This window comes from Peromyscus eremicus, chromosome 23 (genome assembly GCF_949786415.1).
Source record: "Peromyscus eremicus chromosome 23, PerEre_H2_v1, whole genome shotgun sequence".
In the NCBI taxonomy this organism is placed as follows: Eukaryota; Metazoa; Chordata; class Mammalia; order Rodentia; family Cricetidae; genus Peromyscus; species Peromyscus eremicus.
In genome coordinates this window covers 35333521-35356494 of record NC_081438.1, presented here as the reverse complement: position 1 = coordinate 35356494, position 22974 = coordinate 35333521, and the positions used below count along the sequence as shown (strand labels likewise).

General features: G+C 49.4%; 1 protein-coding gene across 3 annotated transcripts in view; it reads left to right on the top strand.

Annotated features, from left to right (window-relative positions):
- Positions 1–310: 310 nt before the first annotated feature.
- The window catches only part of Smurf1 (SMAD specific E3 ubiquitin protein ligase 1), a 96270-nt gene continuing 73606 nt past the window's right edge, over positions 311–22974 (top strand). For 2 of the 3 annotated variants that reach the window (XM_059248869.1, XM_059248867.1), the window contains exon 1: positions 312–459. In XM_059248869.1, coding sequence (XP_059104852.1) covers positions 405–459 — 55 coding nt within the window. In that variant the 5' untranslated portion in view covers positions 312–404. Of the gene's footprint in view, positions 460–22974 lie in introns of all 3 variants that reach the window. The other variant, XM_059248868.1, reaches the window with a different exon arrangement.

The window sequence follows — 22974 nt, the reverse complement described above, 5'->3', positions numbered from 1 at the left end:
GTGCTCGCTCGGGACGAGCACGGTCGGCGTAGCGCCGTGTTCCTCGGGCGCGCGCACGCACGCAAGCGCGGGGCCGCGCAGGGCCGGGCCGGCACGGCAACGGGCGCGCGCAGCTCGGGAGGCGGCGGCGGAAGCAGCGAGGGCGGCGGGCGTCCGGCTGCGAGCGCGGCGGCTCCGTGCTGGGCCGGCCAGGGGCGGCTCCGGGCGGCGGCGCAGCCGAGCGCTCGGTCCTGCGGCTCCAGCCCGCGACCCCCGTCCCGACGCCTGCGCCGGTCACTCGGCGTCCCGGCTCGGACCCCGGCGCCCAGCCCGTGGCCGTAACCTTGAGGCGGCGGCGGGGCCGGGCCGGGCCGGGCTGGGGGGCGGCGGCACTGGATCCGAGGCCGGCCGGCCGCTGGCGGGAGATGTCGAACCCCGGGACGCGTAGGAACGGCTCCAGCATCAAGATCCGTCTGACAGGTAGGCACGACGGGGCCGCGGCCCTCGCGCCCCCAGGCAGTCCCAGGGACCCCGCGCACTCCACCCCGCCCCCCCTGCACCGGCCGTTGTCCCGGGACCGCCGCACCCCCCACGGCTTGCGCCCCTCGCTCGCTCTCCCGGCCCCGCCCCCCGGCTGCTCTGCAGGCGCCGCCCCCGCCGCCCAGTCCCCTCCCTCTGCATCAGGCCCCGCCCCTGCTGCGGCAGCCCCGCCCCCTCTGCATCAAGCCCCGCCCCCGATTAATCTGACCCTCCCCCTCCCCTAACCAGGCTCGGCCCTCGACTGTTCTGCAGACTCCCACCCCCTCCCCCGCACAGGCTCCACCCCTTTACTTTGTAGCCTTGGCGCCCCGCCCTCTGGCTCCTCCCTCTGCATTTTTCCCCGCCCCCTGCTTGCTCTGCAGGCCCAGGAAGGTGGCTTTGGCTTTTTCTGCTGTTCATCTTTCTGTCAGGTTCCACTCACACCCCCCCCCCACACCTCCCTGATCCTCTAGGTCCCGCCTCTGGCTCCTCCCTCTTCATCAGGTCCTCCCCCTCACTCCTCCCTGTCTGCCCACACCTACGGGCCCCGCCCCCTGCTGCCTGCCTCTGCCCCTAACCTCACCCCTCTGCATCAGGTCCCGCCCCCTAGGTCCCCTCTCCAGGACCATCCCCTAGCTCTCCTTTCTGCCCTACACCTATCCTCAGGCATAGAGGTCCCGCCCCTCGGGGTCTCCCACCCGTCCTCGGGTTCTCCTCTCGAGACCCCGCCCCCGGGACCCTCTGTCCCACACCTGCCCCCCTCCCTGCTCTTCTCCAGGCCTTGTGCCTAGCTCCCTCAGCCCCACACCTACTTTCAACTTCATGTAGGTCCCGCCCCCTCGCTGCACCTCCTTTTGCTCTTTCCGCCCTCACCTCAGATTTTCATCATCCGTCTTTTCCCTCACCGCCCTCCTACCTGCTGCCCCCCTCTAGCCCCTCACTACCCTCCCACCTGTCTGCTCTTTTTCCCTGTAGCTTCTCATTACTTCGCCTCCCCTGACTTGTCGTTTGCCTTCTCACTTCTCCCTCCTGGTACCCTCACAATCACGCCCTTCTGGCCTGCTTCACCCCCTCCCCATCTCCATCCTCTTTCTTGCTTCCTTCTCCCCTCTTGGCCCCGCCCCCTCCGCTGCCCCAAGCCCCGCCCCTCATCCCTGCCTGATCCCGCCCTCGCTTATCTTTCAGTCCCGCCCCCTCGCTTCTGTCTTACAGCCTCCACCCTTCAGTCGCAAATTCCTCAAGCCTGTCTGGGACCAAACGTCTGTCTCCCGGCCTTGTTCTCACTTCCCCCACCTCTTCAATGGTCCAGACCTCTCCAGTCTAGTCCACTTCCGTTCTCCCTGAGGCCTGGCCACTTAGTACTCCAGAGTCCGAGTCTTCGGTTCCTACCTCCTCTGCAATGCCTTCACCACCATCCCCCGCAATGCCACATCCTTGAGTCCCTGTTGTGGCGCGATCACCCCCCTTCCCCCCAGCTGTGCTTCCTTGTGCACTCCGAGTCTTCAGAGGAATGTTCGGGGTTCCTCGGTGCTCTGTAGTGCCACCTTCAAGGGTGAGCGCAAGCTTGCTGTGGGTCTGACAGCAACAGGATAGTTTGTATACAGGGAGAAGCCAGCTCTGTCATAGCTGTCCCACTTCGTGGGCCCAGAGTCTGAACCACTGACTGCCCTGTCTCCTCCTCCCTTCTCCCTCTCCTTTCCCGCAGACCGTACCAGTTTGAATCCATCCCTAAGGCTGGATGGCAGGGCTGGCGTAGGGCCTGCTTTGGGGCTTTCCAGCTCAGAAAAGGAAATACAGCGTTAAGTCTGAGGCCTTACAGGGATTTCCCTGGATTTTTCTGTTCTCAGGCAGTGTGGTCGGACTGAGCCTTTGGGTAAGGTCTGTGACCATGGTGGTGTCCTCCCCCAACGGTGGAAATTCTTGGGAAGTTTGTAGCTGTTGAGTGTTCTGCTTAAGAAAAGACTGATATTTTTCTCTGAAGATGTCGGGTCAGATAATGTTTTGAAGTAGAACCCAGACCCTGGGTCTTGTTGGACATCTTTGCCCCTGAACAAGCAGCAGGTGACTGGAGGGGACTCTCACTCGGTGGATGCTGTCTACGTCCCGGTGTTGGCTGTTACTTTTAGAAAGTTGTCTTTGCCAGTCATCCTTGTGAACGTTTGCTCACTGGCACTGGGCTCGATTTTAGTGATAATCCACACTGGTTTTGGCCTTCCTGTTAAAGTGACTGACTTGGGGAGTTTTAGTAGAAATGAGATCAGTGGCTTAGAAATCCTAATGACCATGGTTGTGTCAGGTGTCTGTCAACAGTTCCTAGACAGCTGGGAAGGGAGGCTTCCTGGGCTGATTTTAGCGTTGAAGACTTGGGAAGCTTCCGAGTTCTTAGGTGGCCTTTGATGGGGATGGACCAGGGGATGGGTGTTACTAGTTAATGGTCTGAGAGCAGCAGTGAGTGTGCTCCTGGGATTGAGGGTTGGTGGCGATGTGGGATGACATTGTGTGAAAAGCTCGGAACCAGCCATTTTGTTGACGATGAGGTAGGCTTTGCCTCATCTTTGTGCTGTCACAGGACATGAGAATGGTTGGGTAGCAGTCTCTCTGAAGTTAAATCCTGTTATGGAGTTTCAGCATTTACTTAGTATTTGCATTTGGGGAAAAAAATGACTTTTTAAAAATGAGAGCTATTGGGACCGAGGAGACGGCTCAGTCAGGAAAGGGCTTGCCCAGCAAGCATGGGGACTTGAGCTGGATCCCCAGCACCCACTTAGAAAACAAATGTGGCGCGTATGGTAGCTGGAGCCTCACCAGGTCCTGGTGAGACACCCTGTCCCAAAAAGCAAGTCGATGGCTCCTGAGGAATAGCACCCGAGGTTGACCTCTGGCCTGCATGCACACGTGTATGGGTGTACCTGCACACACACAAGCCCGAATACATAGACAGAATAAAAAAGGAGGGCTGTTGTCACCTTGCAGTGAACACCACACAGCATCAAACAGTGCAGACACCGGAGTGGCTAACGAGCCTTGAGAACTTTGGGGTCTGCAGTTGGCTTTGGGGAACAGAGCCTGTCAGATTAGGGCACTTGGATCAGTCAGACTAGCAGTTCATGACGTGCAGCCAATTAATTACCGTTCAGGGTCTCCATTCCCTCTTTTTGATGAGACTTCAGCCCTGTTTATTATAAACATCTTTGATCTCCTACACAATCCATCAATGTGGTTACCCACGTACTTCACATGGCTGTTGGCCTGTGTGCGGGCTTTCTCTTCTCAGCCCTGAGACGCTGAAGTCTGTGTTGAAGGGTAGCACTTCTGTTTGATGTGGGTCAAGCCTTAATTTGGTGCATTGATTACATTTATGCTTTCTTTTTCTTCCCCTGGGACCCCCCCCCCCCTTTAAATTGTTGGGTAATACATCAGAATGCTTTGGAACGCTGCTCTTCGAAGTAGAAAAGAATTTCAAGTTTCTGTGTTTAATATAATTTTAATGAATATCTTTGTGTTATTTAGTAGGAACTGTTTCATGAGGTTTAGGGGCATCAATATGTGCAAAATCTAGTAGTCTTATTAGAGAGCATTATCTTGTAGACATCTTAGAGTTCACTAGAGAATGCAACCTTTTTGGAAATTTTGGATTTCTAAATCAGTGGGAGTTGTAAGACTTGTGTTCCTGTGAGGTCCACAAAGAACCCTAGTACTTGCTTAGGACACTTGGGTCTGCACATGAACCCTAGTACTTGCTTAGGACACTTGGGTCCGCACATGAACCCCGGTACTTTGGACAAGTGGAGACTGGACTCCGAGGTTCCGTGCTACTGTTTAAAAACTATGATTTGTCTCTGCTGCTGACCAGTTGTCTCAGCCTTTTTGTGTCTGTTTTTATCCTTTTAAAGTGGTTTTTCCTTCTTAGATTTAGTAATTTCATGTGTACGAGGGTTTTGCTCGCATGTGTGGATGTGCGCCATAGCGTGCCTGGAGCCCTGGAAGGTCAGAAGCGGGTGTTGAATCCTCTGGGACTGGAGTTAACAGTTGCCAGCCGCTATGGGGGTGGTGGGAATTGAACTTGAGCCTCTGCCCTTACCACTGAACTACCTCTCTAATCCTGCTTTTATACCCTGAACTCACCTGCACCTCCTTGTATTTTCTTGCCTTTTAGAGCCAGGACTGTGTCCCATGAAGAGAAATTATAACTGCAATTAGAGGGAGGAAATTGGTCTGGCTTGCTGTGTCTGGACACGTGAGACCGTTTTTCACGTGGATGTAGGTGTGCGGCAAGGCCCTGCCTGCGTCTCTCCGTTCGAATGGTGTGAGTTGGAGTGAAGTAGCTGTAGTCACAGTCGCTAGTACTTATGGTTTGGCCGCCTGATTGATGCGGTGGATCTTATAAAGACGAAGGGAGCCGTCAGGAGTGCTGACTGTCAGTTTGCTCCAGCAGAGAGAGAGTCCAAGGCCAGGAGTAATATGGTAAAATATTTTGACCACTGTAATATGATGAGTGATGTCTGCTAGCTTGAGAGACCGTATGATAGCTTATAGCTGCCATCTCCTCACTTGCAAGTACACTTTCCTTAGGGTCCTCCTCAACTTCCGGAAGGTAAACTTTAGGTACAGGAAAAGTTGTGTACACAGGATATACTTTCATATACTTTATTCCTATCTGTATTTTCCTTTTTTCTTTTTTTCTTTTTTTTCGAGATAGGGTTTCTCTGTGTAGCAGCCCTGTCTGTCCTGGAACTAGCTCTGTAGACCAGATTGGCCTCAAACCCACAGAGATCAGCCTGCCTTTGCCTCCCGAGTGCTGGGATTAAAGGTGTGTGCCACCACTGCCTGGCTCCTATCTGTATTTTTAAGTAATTGTGAATTCACATCAAAATTTGTCCTTAGGTGGGCAAGTTCATGTGTGTGTGTGCATATGTATGTGTGGAGGTCAGAGGTCAGTGTCTGGTATTTTCTTCAGCCAGTCTCCACTTTATCTTTTGAGACTGGGTCTCTCACTGAACCTGGAGCTTCTGATTCCTCTAGACTTCCTGGCCAACCAAGGATGTCTCTGCTCCCCAATCCCCTCCTGGGGCCCAACACTGGGATAGTGGGGGCCCTAAGTTAGAATTTTTAAATTCGTGTGCGTGCGTGCGTGCGTGCGTGCGTGTGTGTGGGGGGGTGGGGAGGGGTGGGGTGGGTGGGAAGAGGAGTCAGACAGACAGATAGACATATCAGTGCTCCCTGTTTCGCAGCCATCATTGGTATTTTCCTTTTCTTCCATGATTTTCACCGTCTGAGCTCAGTGAAGCCACAGAAGCTGTTACTTGTCAGTCTTTTCTCAAGGACTGAAAAGGAAAGGGACACCATGACCACCATACTGTTTCAGCGTTAGTACAAGGGTCAGTTAACTAGGCGGACTTGTGCAACGCACTTGGGACACCGGTTAAAAATTAAAACGGCCGTATTATGGCTCAGCCTGCACCCCAGCAAAATAAGTCTGTCCTCACAATGCTCTCGGTTTTCTGGCTGAGAAAACCTGACTTTCAGGATTCTTTCATGGGTCAAATTCTTTGTAATTTCAAAACAGTGTTGAAAGTTAAATTCTTTGAAACAAATGTAGAATTAAAAAAGATCTGTTTTCTTCACGAAGCCGTTTACACATTGGCTGGTTAGAGGTTTTGTAGGTGAGCTTTATTTAGAGAAGCCACAGTTTGCACATGCTTGTAGCCCAGCGCTCTCTCCCTCACTGAAGTCCCTAAGGTCACTCTAGTCAAAGGGGAGCCTGAAGGAAGCACCCCAAAAGACAAACAGTGCAGCCCCTTAGATCGGGTGTCTTGTTTCTCAAATGTTAGAATTACTGTTGTGTCTCCAGACCAGACCTAATTCATTTAGATATTTAAACAAAGTGAAATATTTCTACGTTTCTGGGTTAACAGCGGTGGGGTGGGTGGGGGCTCTTTATTGTTTTAAAATAAGGCTTAAGTATGGACTATTGGGGCTACAGCCCATCTGCAGTTCCAGCTGCAGGCACCCCCATTGCTGCCGAAAGGAATTCTAATTGGCTGAGGAATGTCGCCGCATCAAGTGTCACCAAGCAGGAACCCAGGCTGCTGGCTGATGTCTTAAGCTTAGTTCAGATGTCTTAAGCTCCCTTTCTCAGTTTCTGTCTTTAGGAGCAAATAGAACCCAGGGTCACTTTGGTCAGAGCTGGCAGCCCATGCTGTAGTCTCTGGCTCTGGTTTCCATCCCTTTTCCCAGAAGTATCTAGGTGCAGAAGGGAGGTGTGTAGAATCAGCATCTTCTCAGGACCACGTTCTCATATCTGGAAGGGAGATGTCTCTCCTTTCATACCACTCAAAGCCTGGCCATAGTGGGTTAAATATTTCAGTGAACAGTTATGATTTATTTATGTTATTAAAGTAGTGTGATGTAAACACAGGGCCGTAGGTGGCTGTTATATCGTCCCCCCCTCTCCCTTTCTTTCCTCCCTCTCTTCCTGTCTCACGGAGTCCAGTATGGTAGGTAGAGCAATATCCTTCAAGCACAATGGCCTCTGTCTTCATCAGAGCAACCAGAGACCCACCAGGCCTGGCCTGGTGACCTTCTCTCACTAGAGGGGTGTGGGGAGGGTCACTGGAACTTCACCTGATCTTAGCCATTCCCTCCTGCACCTTGTGGCTTGCTGTTGGTAATTTTGTCCTTATTGCCTGTGGCTTTGTCTGGGGAGGGACTAGAGTGTGTAGTGTGTAGAGGGCTAATGGAAGGCAGGAGCTTTGTGCCTTGTCCATTCTGGGGTGAGACTGGGTGGTGGCTGCTTTGGGTCACCTATGCTCCTGTAAGTAACCCCTCACCCATGCTCTGTAAGTCCAATAAATTCATTGATTCCCCAAGTCGGACTTTGGTGGAGTGGAACTTTGCTTTGTCATAGGTTCTCTGTCAGGAGTGGGGAATAGATGTTTGTTTTGTCTCTGCGGGGAAAGAGTTCTGTAACTGACCCCAAACTCATTGTGCAGCTGAGGATGCCTTTAAACTCTCAGTGTTTCTCCCTTTATTTCCTGAGTGCCTCGATTGCAGGCAAGGGCTACCATTGTGATCTGCCCAGCGCTGGACATCAAACCCAGGGCTTCAGGAGTGCTAGGCAGGCCCGCTACCAGATGAGCTCTGTTCCTGGCTCTCTTTCACTTCTCTCTGTGGTGCTGGAGGTTGGAGCCAGGCCCTTGGCCGCTCTAGGCAGGTGCTGTGCTACCACTAGGCAGGATCGTTAGCCGGCTGTTATTTCTTACACCTACGTAACCAAATAGAGCAGCGGTTCTCAACCTTCCTGATGCTGTGGCCCTTTAATACAGTTCCTCATGTTGTGCTGACCCCCAACCATAAAATTATTTTCATTGCTACTTCACAACTGTAAATTTGCTACTGTTATGAACCCTAATGTAAATATCTGTGTTTCTTGATGGTTTTAGGTAATCCCAGTGAAAAGATCCTTTGACCTCAAAGGGGTTGTGACCCATAGGTTGAGAACCACTGAAATAGATGCTAATGGTAATGCTGTACTTTGAGACTCTTGAAGACAGCTATGGAAGTGATTGGTAAACACGGAAAATAATTCTCAGAAACAAGCACTTGAATTGTTTCCTGCGTATTGAGAAAATTTGCTGGTACAATAGTGTTAATGAGCCCAAATGAGCATGTGTGTGTGTGTGTGTGTGTGTGTGTGTGTGTGTGTGTGTGTGAGATGCATGCCCAGGGGAGGACATGTGTCCTGTTCTATCACTGTCTACCTTACTCTCTTGAGACAAGGTCTCCTCATTGGGCCAGGAGCTTGGCTGGTGGCTTACAAATACCACTGGTCCTCTTATCCCCTCTCTCCACAGCCCTGAGGTTACAGGTGCTTGTGTGGCCATGCCTAGCTGCTTATGTGTGTCCTGGGTTCTCATGCTTGCACATCAAGTACTCTTACTCACCGAGCCATTGCCCCAGCCCCTAGCATCATCTTTAGTAGTGAAGTCTTGGACACATAATCAGGAATAATTAATTCAGTGGTGGATATGGGCATGATTGAGTGCGGCATTGTGTTTGGGGACAGGGTTTTCTGTAGCGAGGATGACCTTGAACTTTTGGTCATCTTGCCTCCACCTCTACCTCCACCTCCTGCTGCTGGTGTTCTATAAGCGTGATCACTTTATGTTTTATAAAAATCCAAAAGAGCATTTAAAAATCAGTAGTAAGCAGCGGAGAATGTTAGTAAACTAGCTGCGTGGACAGTTTCTCTGTGGTAAAAAGTGTGGTTTTCTCAGTGTGTGAAGTGCTTTCAGAAGTCAGTCTGGAAAGGGGCAAGAACGGAGTGGTAGGGAACATGGATGGACAGACCACAGGAAAGAGAAGGGAGGTGGATTTCCGACCCATGACAAGATACTCTGCTTTATAGTTCTCACGCCTGTTTTCTAACCTTGTCTTCCATTTCCTTCTTCCTCATCTTCCTCCTCTATCCTCTTCCCCTCCTTTCTCTTCCTTCCTCCTCCACAGCCTTCCCCTTCTTTTTCTTCTTTGAGACAGGGTCTCACTGTGTAGACCAGGCTGGCCTGGAACTCTCTCTGTAGACCAGGCTGCCCTTTTGGAGATCTCCCAGCCTCTGCCTCCCTAGTGCTGGGATTAAAGGTGTGTGCCACCATGCCAGGCCCAAAAGTATTTTAAAGACTACAGTAGCGTCCCAGCATATGCCCATATTGTGGGCTGTTTCGTCACCAAGGAGTATCCTGGGAGCTGTATAGAACAGGGGGCTTGGAGCACTTGTCTTTTGCTTGGGAGAAGCTTCTCGTTTTGAATGTTTATTCTGATGCTGAGGCATCCTCCCTTCGGTCTGGCTTGCTAAAGTACCTCTCAGTTCGCTCCAGACTCAGCCCCAGCTTATGTAGCTCATGAGCAGTTTGAGGACCTGGGATCTTAATTCTGAATTCTTCTCCTGGTTTGCACCATCTATTTATTCAGGGACATCTCTGACTTATTTTTGTGAAATACTCTGCATTCCCACCTAAGGTGAAAGGTGTGACATGCTAAATGGCATTTATAAATTAGTGTGTGGCAGCACTGAACTTGAGTTTGTTTGTTTTACGTTTATTTAATGTGCGTGGGGAGATACACATGTGGAGGTCAGGGAACAACTTTGGGAGTCAGTTCTGCTCCTTCCGCATGTGGGGCCTGGGGCTTGAACTTAGAGCCTTAGGCTTGACAACAGGTGTCTTTATCTATTATTGCACTGTCTTGCTGGCCAGGAGGTTTTGTTTATTTGAATTTTTGAAGTGCCTAAGGATATTTTAATATCTGACTCCATAAAAACAGAGAAAGTGGCAGCTCCCACAGAGCATCTGAACTTGTTTTTTCTTAGATCTTAGGGATAAAATCCGAAGTGGCACTCAGCTGCACTTTTGTGTCTGTTATGGCCCATTACAGATTGCAGGTCACTTGCAGGTGCTACTCTGGCCTCAGGTCTGTGCAGCGCTTCACAGTGTCTCGTCGTTTCCAGAGAGCTGTAGACAGCTGCACTGGAGCAGGAAGGAGGCCTGCCTTACTGAGAGCTCTTTTCTGTGTGCACTTTTATTTCTAGGGTAAAAAATAGCATGTGATTTATTTTATTTTCTGGAAACGCATTGTACCACAGAGAAAAAGGATGTTTTCCCATCCTAAGTGAAGAGCTGCCTCCTGCAAGGCTGCAGACTATGAAGGACACGCTTAAACCTGCAGCATACTGCTCTGCATGATGCAGAGTAAGCAGTGGTCACGTCTAGAAAAAGGACCACATTTAATTAGGACATCAGTGTAACTCTTCTTGGGTCCTAGAGAAGATAACTTACATTTAGAAGTGTATTGCATTTATTCATATTTGTGTGTTTATGTGTGCATGTGCACACAGGCATGAGTGTGGAGGCCAGAGGAGAGCTTGGAGCTTGGGACTGTCAGTTCTGGATTCCCCCCGCGTGTGTTCTGGAGATTGAACTCACACTGTCAGGTTTGGTGGCAGGCACCTTTATTGGCTGAGCTGTCTTGCCAGACCCATACTTAGAAATTGAAACAGTCTTTGTTTTGGTTAAAAGGCCTTTTTTTTCCTCCCTATAGTTATATAAGATTAGAAATTTGATGTTGAAGTTTATCTGTTTGTTTGTTTCTTTGGTTTTAGACAGAGTTTTACTGTGTAGCCTAGGCTGGCCTTGAGCTTAAAATCCTCTTTTGGAGTGCTTAGAGTACAGGTGTGTGCAATCACATGTGACTCCTGCTAGATGTCTTCAGCTAAACATGTCTTGAAGGGTATTTATTTATTTTTCTGTTTATTTATTTTGTGTTAGGTTTCCAACCTGGAGTCTTATATATACTAGACAAACATTCTACCCTCAGCTCCTCACTGGGGGATTCTAGGCAGGTGCTCTACCACTGAGCCACACCCCAGCCCCTCACTGGGGGATTCTAGGCAGGTGCTCTACCACTGAGCCACACCCCAGCCCCTCACTGGGGGATTCTAGGCAAGTGCTCTACCACTGAGCCACACCCCAGCCCCTCACTGGGGGATTCTAGGCAGGTGCTCTACCACTGAGCCACCCCCAGCCCCTCACTGGGGGATTCTAGGCAGGTGCTCTACCACTGAGCCACACCCCAGCCCCTCACTGGGGGGTTCTAGGCAGGTGCTTTACCACTGAGCCACCCCCAGCCCCTCACTGGGGGATTCTAGGCAGGTGCTCTACCACTGAGCCACCCCCAGCCCCTCACTGGGGGATTCTAGGCAGGTGCTCTACCACTGAGCCACACCCCAGCCCCTCACTGGGGGACTCTAGACGAGCACTCTGCTATCAGGCTATATCCCCAGCCCTTGAAGAGTCTTCTTGATTCCCTTTTGTTCACTTTTGTTTTTGCTTCTCTGGACTTCTCCCGTCCTTGCACCCCCACCATAGTTGAAGTTTGATCATCTCTTGCCTGCACACCCACACCTCACCCTGTTTTATTTAGATCCTCTCCTGTCAAAACCATCAGCTCCCATGTAACTTACCCTTACAGTGTCAGATATGCTCAGTGGTTAGAGCTGGGTCTGGCAGTACGTGTCTGTAATTCCAGTACATGGGACACAGAGGCAGGAGGACCACCAGTTTCAGACTAGTTGAGCCACATAATAAGACATTTTAAAACAAAAACAAAGCCCAGAAAATTAAAAAAAAAAAAAAAAAAGGTTATAAACATTCTTGTTCGTGCTGGTTTAAAGTAGAGCTGGATGGAGACTGGCTGTTTCCCTAGCCCTTTCTGGCTAGTTCGGCCTCGGCCCTTGTTGCTCTGTCCCCTCCTCGGCAGCTCTGCTGAGGCTGGTCCCTGGTCGGTGTCAGTGTGAGGTGGAACTCTCCATAGGCTGATGACTGAGCTGAGTCACACCCAGGGCAGCTGCTCAGGAAGATGCAGCCCACACCGGAAAAGCCGACGGAAGACTTTGATTCGAGCCTCCAGCGTGCCAAGTAGGCGCTGCCTGCAGAGGTCTCCTGAGTGGGGCTCTCGACTTCTGTGTGTGGAATTGGCCACTTCGAGAGCAGCTCCCGTCTGTTGTGTGTGAATGTAGGTATTTTATTTATCTATTTAGTTTGTATGATGTGCTTCCATGTGTCTATGTGTGCATGTACATAGGTGTGCGTGTGGAGGTCTTCCTCAGTGGTTCTTCACTTTCATGTATGTGACAGAGTCCTTTACTGAACCCGGAGCTCACCAGCATCGGCTAGCTAGTTTGCCCTGCGATCCCCTGGCTCAGTCTTGTAAGCACCAGGATTACAGGCAGCAGTCACTCTTGCCCACCTGTGTAGGTGGGTTCTGTCCTCGTGTCCCCAGCCAGCTCCCCAGCCGTGTGCTGCAGTCTGAACATGCTGTGCAGCAAGCAAGCATCTAGACCAGTGGTTCTCAAGCACACGCGCTTTGCCTTCCCAGGAGCCCCAGGTGGCGTTGGCACACATTTTTGTCTGTCTTGGCTCTGTGTATGCTTCTGGTATGTAGTGGGTTGAAAGCCAGGCAGCTGCTGAATGGCCCCCATTGCAGATCCCATACACGGAATATTCAGTTCAGGTTGTGGGCAGCGATGGAGAACCCTGGGGCTGGGTTGAGAAACGGAATGCTGCTTGCACACAGTGTGGAGACTCGTTCCTTTAAATCATTATTTTCAGGCACAGACATAGTAGGAAATAACCATTGCAATGAAATCTGCGGTCCAAATTGTGGCTGGATTGGTTCAAAAAGTAGAGGAGCAGGAAGGAAGGGAGGGAGCCGGGAGTTCTGCTTGCTGCAGTGCCCCATGCTGCGCTTCTCCGCTTCTGCTCCCTCACCCCCAAGATGGTCACTAAGCAGCCTGGCTCCATATTGACGGGCTCACACTCGGCCTTCTCACCACTGGCTTCCTCAGTTGAGCATCGTGTTTGTGAGATTTGTGCACACTGTGTGCTGTGGCTCATCCGTCCTCTGCTGCTCAGTGCTCTGTGACATCGCTGTGTTCTAAGTGAGGCATTTCTTCCCTGTTGGTAGGTGACGGGGTGCTTTCTAGTTGGCACACCTGTGCCTCGTGTCTGCATGGGCGTCTGAGTTTCTGTTGGGCGGAGAATTGCTAGATAGGGGTAGAGTGAGCATATGTTCAGCTGAGACAAAACTTGCCACACATTTCCTCAGAGTGGGCTGCCAGGTGACCCCCCACCTCATTACACTGCGAGCGTTCCAGCTGGCCGTCCCTGGTTTCTCTGCTCTTGTCAGTGAACCCTTTCAGTAGGTATGGCTTGGAATCATCACCTGGTAGTTCCTCTGTGACTTTCAGTCCCCCTCCGATCTCAGCCTTAAGTAGCAGCTTAGCAAGCTGCTGCTTTCAAGGTCCTAATTTTTAAGTAATGACAGTTTCACAGGAGAGTGGAACAGACTGCAGGGAAGTCCTGTGTGCCTTCCCTCAGCTTCCCTCATTTTATATATATAACAGTGGTTCTCTTGTTGCCTTGGTTGACCAGGCTGGCCTCGAACTCACAGAGATCCACCTGTCTCTGCTTTCCGAGTGCTGGGATTAAAGGTGTGCACTACCCCTGCCCGGCTTATTTTTTCTTTCTTTATGACTTTATTTGTGTGTGTGTCTGTGTTGGGTAAACAGCACAGCACACAGGTGGAGGTTGTGAAGGGCAGAGGGAAGTTTGTGGGGATGGTTTTCTTCTTCCACCATGTGGGTTGTCCAGCTCGGTTGCAAGTGCCTTTACCCACTGAGCCATCCTACAGGCCCTCATTGGCTTCAGTTGATGTCCCCCTAACCACTTTCTTTTGAGACAGGATTTCATGTAGTGCTGTCTGGCCTCAAACTTATGGTGTAGCTGGGGGTGACAGGCATATGCTACCATACCTAGTGCAGGAAATGGAACCCAGAGCTTCCCACAAGCTGGGCAAGCACCCAGACAGCTTTCTTCCATTTTTTTTTTTTTCCAGAGCTGAGGACCAAACCCAGGGCCTTGTGCTTGCTAGGCAAGTGCTCTACCACTGAGCTAAATCCCTAACCTCTTCTCTATTTTTAATATATAACTACAGCATCAGGAGATTGATGGTTACCATGGGTACACTCCAACTATGTACTCTGTCACAACAGTACTTGTTTAGATTTCCCCAGTTAGACCTGGGGTGTGTGTGTGTGTGTGTGTGTGTGTGTGTGTGTGTGTCTAGCAGTCTTATCATATATACAGATTTGATAAACTCTCATCACAGTTAAGATACAGAACTTCATGGCCCAGTTCCTTCGACGGTCGATCCATAACCCAGCTTCCTCCTGGCATTGTAGTCACCTGTTTGTGGCATGGCTCAGATCATGCCATTTCCTTCTGAAAGCTCTCGTGTGGCTTCCCACTCGGAATAACATCAAGCCTCTGCAGAGGTCTCCTGAACTGTGGGCTGACTCCAGCTTTGGGGCTTTTACCAGAATTACTCTGGGGGTTGGTGTGGGGGTGGGCTCCAGGGCCAGTGCTAGTCTCTCCACTTCCTGTGGCTTCTCTTTTCCCTCAGAGCTCAGTCTCAGTGGTCACCACCACCCCAGGGAGACCCTGTGTGACCTGTGGCTCCCCATTCCCTCCCTCCTTCAGCTGTGACTGCTTATGGATGTTTTGCTGGTCTGTTCATCTGTCACACACAGAGCCATCACGTCAGCTGTGTTTTCTCGCTCTGTCCCCAGAAGTTCCCTGAAGCCTGGCCTGCTCTTTTTGTTACCTGTGTCCCCATAGCACATTGTTTGGTGCCCGGTGCATGTGCAGACACTTGCCTGCCTCCTTGTTGACTGGGCCTCATGGCTGTGCTGCCTCAGGCAGGTAGTATCCAGTAACGCCAATTCTGTGAGTGTGAGTGTGAGTGTGCTTGCATGTGTGTGTACATGTATGTGCGTGCGCATGCGTGTGTGTGCCTGCATGTTTGTGTGGAGGCCAGAGAACATCTTGAACGCTGTGGAACCATCATCTTGTATTTTGAGTCAGGGTCTCTCAGTACATTCTGTGCCCTTGTTCCCTCTCAGCTCCTAGCCTGCCTCTGCAGCAGAAGGGGCCTCTTCCAGCAAAGACACTTCCCTCCTCCTCCTCCTAGGACCTTGCTGACTGCTATGAGAAGCAGGCACACCTCCAGTGGGGCATTGCCTCATTTCGCATCCTTCCTAAGGGTCCTGTACTACTCCTGCTCACTTTGGTGGCCGTATCAGGCCACAGGCTGACTGTCGTTAAATTTTTGGGCAGGGTTAGAGACTTGCCATTGATAATCACTTTGCCTCCACTCTTCAGCCCGGGTTTGTTTTGTTCTGTGTTTCATTTACAAGGTACGATTCTTTTGTACAATGAGTTTTCAAAAGCAGATACTTTCAGGTATAAGCAGCAGAAAACCTAGCTCAATTGGCTCAATAGGAAGATCAGTTAATCAAAACATCTCGAAGCAGTAGCAGTGGTGGCCTGGGAGGGCCCGGCTCGGCTCCTCTCCATTTCACAGTGCCCATCTCTTCTGCTTGTGCTAGGAGGTGTCAGTTAGGGGCTGGGGTGAGGCTCAGTTGGTAGAGTGCTGGCCTGCATGTGCGAAGTCCATCCCCAGCACCAAGTAAACCGGGTGTGGTGGTGCATGCCTGTAATCCCAGCACTCAGGAGGTAGAGGCAGGAGGATCACAAGTTTAAGATTGTTGGCTACTTATGGAGCTTGAAATCACCCCATCTCAAAACAAACAAAAGTTTCCTTTCCTTTTAACCCCAAAGCGGAGAAAGGTGGTTACTGGGAGCTGGTTTCTAGCTTTACATCCACAGTCAGCTCTGTGACTGCTGGGCCCTGGGATCAAATGCTCTTGAAGTAGTTAGCGTCTTTGTGATAGTGGCATTGGGTGTACTGGGTGTAAGGACAGTGAAGCCTTCATTTCGTGCTGGTCTGAAGCAGCATGCTTTTTTTATCAGTGTGAATGAAGTCAAAGACATGTATTTGCAGAAGTGCCAGGAATCTCTGCGGAGGGTTAGGAATGCTCTGTGTGAGTCACGACTGTAGCATGTTTCTGGATCAAGCCAGGTGTGGTGTTGCATGGCTGAGGCAGGACAGCCTTGAGTTCGAGGCCGTTGTGGGCAACATAGGAGACTCTGTCTGAAAATAACATGTAGTTGTGTGATACATTATTTAGGACGACCCAGAATTCAGGTACAGATGGCAGAATGCTGCTTTGATATTGTTTCTTTAGAGAGAATGGCATTTCTGAGGAAGAACAGAGCAGTACATGATCATTGTTCTAAGCTGAATTTAGCATGTATAAAATAAGGTAATTTATATTTTATGCAAAATTATAGTTTTTTGAGATAAATTATTATAGCCCCACCTGATACCCTGAGTCCAGTCTCAGGCTTACATGAAGGAGAGACCTGACTTCTGCAGGTTGCCTCTGACCTCCACAGCTGCTGTGGCACGTGCACACACAGATGCTAGAGTTGCTGGGAATGGTGGCACACACTTTTAATACCTGCATCAGGAGGCAGAGGCAGGTGGGTCTCTGTGAGTTCGAGGCCAGCCTGGTCTGTGTAGTGAATTCCAGGACAGTCACATAGTGAGACTGTCTCAAAATACCAAAAAAAAAAAAAAAAAAAAAGGCCAGAATGAATGTCCAGCCTTCCTTCCTTTTGACAGGGTCTAATTCTTTAGATCTGGCCTTGAACTTGTGGCAGTTCTGCTACCCAGACTCTCAAGTGCTGAGAGCCAGGATGCCTGGCGTGTTCTTGGTGTGTGTGTCTGTGTCTCTGTGTGTGCATGTGTCACAGCAGCTGTGGAAGTCAGGCGACGTGCAGAAGTCAGTTCTCTTCTTCCTTGTGGGCCTGACATTGAACTCCGGTGGGCCTGGGAAAGCTGTCTTGAGTCTTTAGACCAGTGGCTCTCAACCTTTGGGGGTCGAACAATCCTTTCACAGGGGTTGCCTAAGACCACCTAAAAACACAGATATTTACTTTACAAATCACAACAATAGCAAAATTACAGTTATGAAGTAGCAATGAAAATAATTTTATGGGGCTGGAGAGATGGCTCAGAAGTTAAGAGCACTGACTGCTCTTCCTGAGGACCTGGGTTCAATTCCCAGCACCCATGTGGCAGCTCACAACTGTCTGTAACTCCAGTTTTAGAGGACCTGGCACCTATGGCAAAACACCAATGCACATAAAATAAAAATAAATAAAATTAAAAAAAAAAGAAAATAATTTTATGGTTGGGGTCACACAGCATGAATAACTGTATTAAAGGGTCGCAGCATTAAGGTTGAGAACCCCTGGTTTAGACAGTGGATATCCATCCTTACTGCCTTGGCTATATCTGTCTGTTCATTCACTTATTCAAGACAGGGCCTCTCGATGTAACTCTGGCTTGGAACTCACAAAGATCCACCTGCCTCTGGGATCAGAGACTTGCACCATCATGCCTGGAAGCCTTGGCTGCATTAAAAAAATAAAAACAGAAATGGGAGATGTGTGTTGGGGGGGCAGTTAGAAGCAATTGAGAGTGTTGGGGTGAATGAGACATCCAGGCTGGCTGGCACCTAGACAGTTCTCCATACATGTCAGTTGCTGCTCCTGTCATCTGATTTCAGGGAATCAGATAGGACTGCCTGAGAGTCACACCAGTGCCTGTGTGCACTAGAAAAGAAACCCCAGTAATTACAATATGCCATTCATTGAAGATTTCAGACACACCAAATTATGAATTGGTGATAGATGGTGTTGTGGCGCCTCTGACTTAAAGTCCTGAAAATTGTTTGCATATCACAAATTAATGCCATCTGTCCTCAGTTTAAATATAACACAGTATGAGGGAACTTTTTTCTTTCTTTCTTTCTTTCTTTTTTTTTTTTTTTGTACCAGGCTTACATTGGGTTTGGTCTTGTGAGCTATAGTATTGGAAATTAACACGTTGAATTATCTTAGGTTTAGGTGATGGTTTGGATGACACTCCAGATAGGCATGGGGACTTCATTTGCTTTTCTTCAGCAGTTTAGAAAAAAAAAATGAGCCATATTTTATATGAACCATGTTTTCAGAAATCAAGCAGGGAACTGTTGATAGACCTGTTTGGAAGCTGAAGGCAAGGGAGGGGATGGTGGTGCCCATCACCTTTTTAATGACTCAGGGTTCTTAGCAGAAAGCCTGCCAAGAAAACACCTTGGCTACATCCAAACACTTTCAGCTCTGCAAGAACAATGTTGGTATTTGAAAGCAATGTGTTGTCGTGGGTTTTCCACTATGAGTTAAATGTGGACTGTGTCCTGCAGGGGTTGAATGAATCACAGGCTACCTAGGCAGTCACTTTGTGTGGTAGAGTTGCTATAGGACATGCTTAATGGTAAATGTAGGTGATGTTCAAAGGGTAAAAAGACATCTGATAGCACATGGCCTTGATGACACCATTTCTTTCTCTCTCCCTCCTGCCCCCTCTCTCTCTTTTTGGTTTTTGAGACAGAGTTTCTCTGTGCAGCCCTGGCTGTCCTGCAACTCACTCTGTAGACCAGGCTGGCCTGGAATTCAGAGATCCCCCTGCCTCTGCCTCCCGAGTGCTGGGATTAAAGGTGTGCGCTCCCACCGCCTGCCTGACACCCATTTCTCTTAAGAACCATGTATGTTTAGTGCTGTGCATGGGGCTCATAGAAAACTCACTTTTTTGTCAGGGTCTCACTGTGTAGTTCTGGCTGACCTGGAATTTACAGAAATCTGCCTGTCTGCCTGAGTGCTGGGATTATAGGCGTGTCCCACCATACTTGACAAACATATCTTTAAAAAAAAAATCCATTTCTTATTGTTAATATCACAGTGAATCATGGAAGTTGTTTAGGGGCCTGACCTATTCACTTCCTGCATTATTTGTGGCTTAATCCATTGGCTCCAAATTGCTGGATTCTACTTTTAAAGACAACCAGACAACCCACCCAGGAGGCGGATGCTTTCTGGGTTACTTTGTCTTGAGTACATTTGGCATGTAAAGTATTTGAATTCTAATAACTTTTCTTTTCTTTCTTCGTTTGTTTTTTTTAGACGGAATCTCACTATGTAGCCCAGGCTGGTTTGAAGTCTTGATCCTTCAGCCTCAGGGTCCTGAGTTCGGGGCTGACAGGAATGTGCCACCATGCTCAGCTCATACTAGACTATTATTTGAGGTGTTGATTATAATTTTATAAAAGATGATTCTAGCTCATATGGTGACTTAGGCCTGTAGGCAGGCCTAGCACTTACGGGCAGAGGCAGAGGGATCAAGGTCATCCTCAGCTATTTAGCAACTTAAGGCTAGCCTGGGCTTTATGAGACTCTGGCCAAAACAAACAGTAATAACAAATCAAACCAGTGTGTTTTCATGTTTTAATGCATCCTGAAACAGAAGTGCCCCCTCCGCAAATAAAAAACCCAGCAGAGTCTACTTGCCAAATTTTGTATAGAGCTCACCATAACAGTACAAACAATTAGAGTTTACTTTAGAAAAGGAGTAGAAAATGGAGCCTAATTTGAAATAAAAGGAAACTTATCCTCTAGTGGGGAGAGTTAACCAGCGTAGTCCTTTTCCTGGTCACCTGCTGGGCAGTGCAGCTCAGACTGAAGCCCGTCTAAGATCTCCCAACAGGCTTTTCGGGAAGCAGGATTGTGCCAGTGCTGTCCCATGGGTTCAGCTCCGGCAGGGTGAGTCAAGGATTCAGTGGTTCTTACACCAGCATAGACAGACTGCGCTTTACTCAGAAAAGAAAAATTCATTAATCAGAAGTACATGCCTCACGGCCTGGGGTTTGTTTCAGTTAATGTTTTTAAATAGACAGTGCCTGCCATTGGTAGAAGAGAGGGTACCAGGGTCTGACATGCCCAGGCTTCAGTCCCCTAGCACTTTGCCTTTTCAGGTTTCCAGACAAAGGAGCGAGTGCATTTTCCTACTTCAGGGTCTGCCTGAGTGGCTCAGTGACACCCATATCTTCTTTCCCGTTTCCTGTTTGCCTTGCTGTTTGCTGGGACAAGCTTGGTCTAGCAAGCTGTGAGAGGTGGCTTGTCCCCCTTTGGGGCTGAGATGTTAAATGATTCTGTTCTGTGATAGAGTACCCCGAAGCTATATGTCGTGGTGGACTCTCCGTCCGCCTGGGTCCCTTAATGATCTCCGGAGTTGAGGGTGTTTCTTCCTCCCCATCATCCCCTGGTCAGCCAGTACTGGGCACGGGTAATGCAGTTCAGCCAGGGAACGAGCCCTTGTTATATTAATTTGTTTCTGTCATCTGGCCCCTCCCAGTTGACACAGCCTGTTTCCTTTTGACAGCTGTGAAGTGCATGATACTTTCGGTGACCCCAGTTCAGATGATCTGATAGTTTGTAAAAGAACCAAGAACATCTAGTTGAAAATTAACAATTTTAGGCAACCACTAGATAAAGTCTTTCCCTCAAATGGATATATACCAATGGATACTTTGTAAAAGCAAAACAAAAACTACCTACTTGTTAAAAAATATAAAAGAGAACCAGGCAGTGGTGGCGCACACCTTTAATCCCAGCACTCGGGAGGAAGAGCCAGGTGGATCTCTGTGAGTTCGAGGCCAGCCTGGTCTACAGAGCGAGATCCAGGACAGGCACCAAAACTACACAGAGAAAACCTGTCTGGGGCGAGGGCGGGGGGACGGGACCAAAAAACAAACAACCAAACACCCCCCCCCCCAATATATATATATGAGAAATAAGTATTATTTTTATGGGGTTCAAGTCCTCATTCTTGGGCATCCTTTTTGTATTAGAATATGTATAGTCAGGTTATTTCTAAGGGAAGAAGATAAACATGGAAGCCATGTCTATTGGCTGTGCTCCTCCCAAGGTACACCCACAGGATGAAGGATATGGGAAAGAGCTCCTGTATTCTGCCAGGACCTTCATAGGGCAGAGGTGAGAGATACTGACTAGAATGCTGAGAGGCATTAAAAAGTCTGTGGTTGGAAGGGAACAGTTGGTCTGGGCTGTCTGGCTGCTCGGGAAGTGGATTCTGAACAACAGGCAGTGGAAAAGCCTAGATGGGCAGAGGGACTATGCACAAGGGTGTTCGCGTGGGAGTCAGTGGGGGTGTGGTGTGGTGGGGGGCTGGGAGGGTGGTACACAGGATTGGAGCAGGGAGGGAACGGGGAGGAAGGGGCTCATTCTTTCAGCAAATGGGGAGGCTGGGAGGTGGGCCCCAGCATTAGAGGCTAGCAGACCTGGCTGCCGTCTAGCTGGGGGGAGTGGTGGGAAGGGTGCACAGAGTCCTAACTCAGGCTGCTGCTGCTGTCACTTGGAAAGGAACCTAGTGACAGAATGCTGTCTAAAGAGGGAATAAATTACCCCTCCACAAAGTAGGACTTGTCATGTTCCTATGCTTCTGCAAAGGCAGGCTGACAGTCTCTCAGGTACTTTGCTGGGATTCCTAAGTTGGCGCTAAGTTAAAGCAAAACGACTTACAGATTCTTGCAAAAGATATTTGATAGGGCTGGAGAGACAGCACAGTGGTTAAGAGCACTACTGCTTTTCCAGAGGACTGGAGTTCTATTCCCAGCGCCCACATTGGGTAGTTCACAGTCAATTGTTAATGTCAGTGCTAGGAGATCTTATGCTCTCTTCTGGCCTCCATAGACACTACACTCACATGCTCATACTCACATAGACAAATACATAATTAAAAATAAAATATTTTTAAAGATTTATTTTTATTATTTTTAGCTATATACGTGTGTATACACACACACACACACACACACACGTGTGAGTACATGCACATGAGTCTGGTGCCTATGGAAGTTAGAGGTCTCCCTGAAGTTGGAGTTATAGGCAGTTGTGAATCACCTCATTGGGTGTTGGGAGTCAAGCTCAGGCCCTCTGGGAGAGCAGTATGCACTACAGAGCCATCTCTCTAGTCCTAAAATTAAATCTTTTGAAATACATTTGTTTAATAACTATGTGCTAGATGGTCAGGCAAGTAGACTGGGTGATACAATGAAGGCAGAGATGGAGAAGAAACTCTATTACTAGTTCTACACTTTGTTACAAAGTTAACTTTGCTTCTGTTTGGCCCTTGAAAAAACATTGTAGTTAGAGGAGATTGAGGGTCTCTGAGCAATTTTTGAGACACTCTAAATAACACTGCAGGCAGCCGTGGGCCAGGGAGAGGCAGAGTTGGGGAGGAGCGCGTGCTCTGTAAGCGTGAGGATCTGGGTTTGATCCCCAGCACCTCTGCAGAAAGCATCATCATGAATGCCGGCAGCCACAGGAGGATCCCTGGGGCTTGCTGGCTGCCAGCCTAGCTTGGGGTTCAGTGAGTGACTGTCTCAAGAGTGTAGAGCAGGACACCCAGTGTCCTCCTCTGCAGCTCAGTTAAGGCGCTGGAAGTCCGGGTGGCCCTAACTGCAAGGCCTGCCCTGACTGTCCTGCCCTGACTGTCCCTGGCTTTCTTAAACCCTCCTTAAAAGTTCTAGTTGGATCCCAAGGAGGCCCCTTCAGAGGGCGGTGAGCTGGTATTTGTGTGCTGATTTTCCTCCTTTTCTGCTCCACTTGCACTGGATACTGCAGGGAAGACTGGTCAGGCCTAGAGCACGCACTGGATACTACAGGGAAGACTGGTCAGGCCTAGAGCACGCAGGCCGGAGTGCTTGGTGTGGGGGCAGTTCCCCAGCAGCTTCCCTGTCTCCCTTCCCTTAGCTCTGCCCTGGCTCTCTTAAGCTGCAGCTGTGTAGCTTTCGGGCCCAGAGCTTGGATCCACTCCCCAGATAGTCTAGAACAAGATACTGTCAAGGGCTAGCTTTGATGCTTCAGGGTTGGGAAAGTTCTTTGGGGGTGTGCCTTCTCTCTCCTGGCCCCTTTTCATAGAAATAGGTCAGAGTTAGTATTTTGTTTAAAAATGATGTGTATTGTGTCTCAGTGTGGGTATGTGCATTTGAATACAGTCCCTATGGAGACCAGAAGAGGGTGTTGGGTCCCCTGGAGCTGGAGTTACAGGCAATTTCGA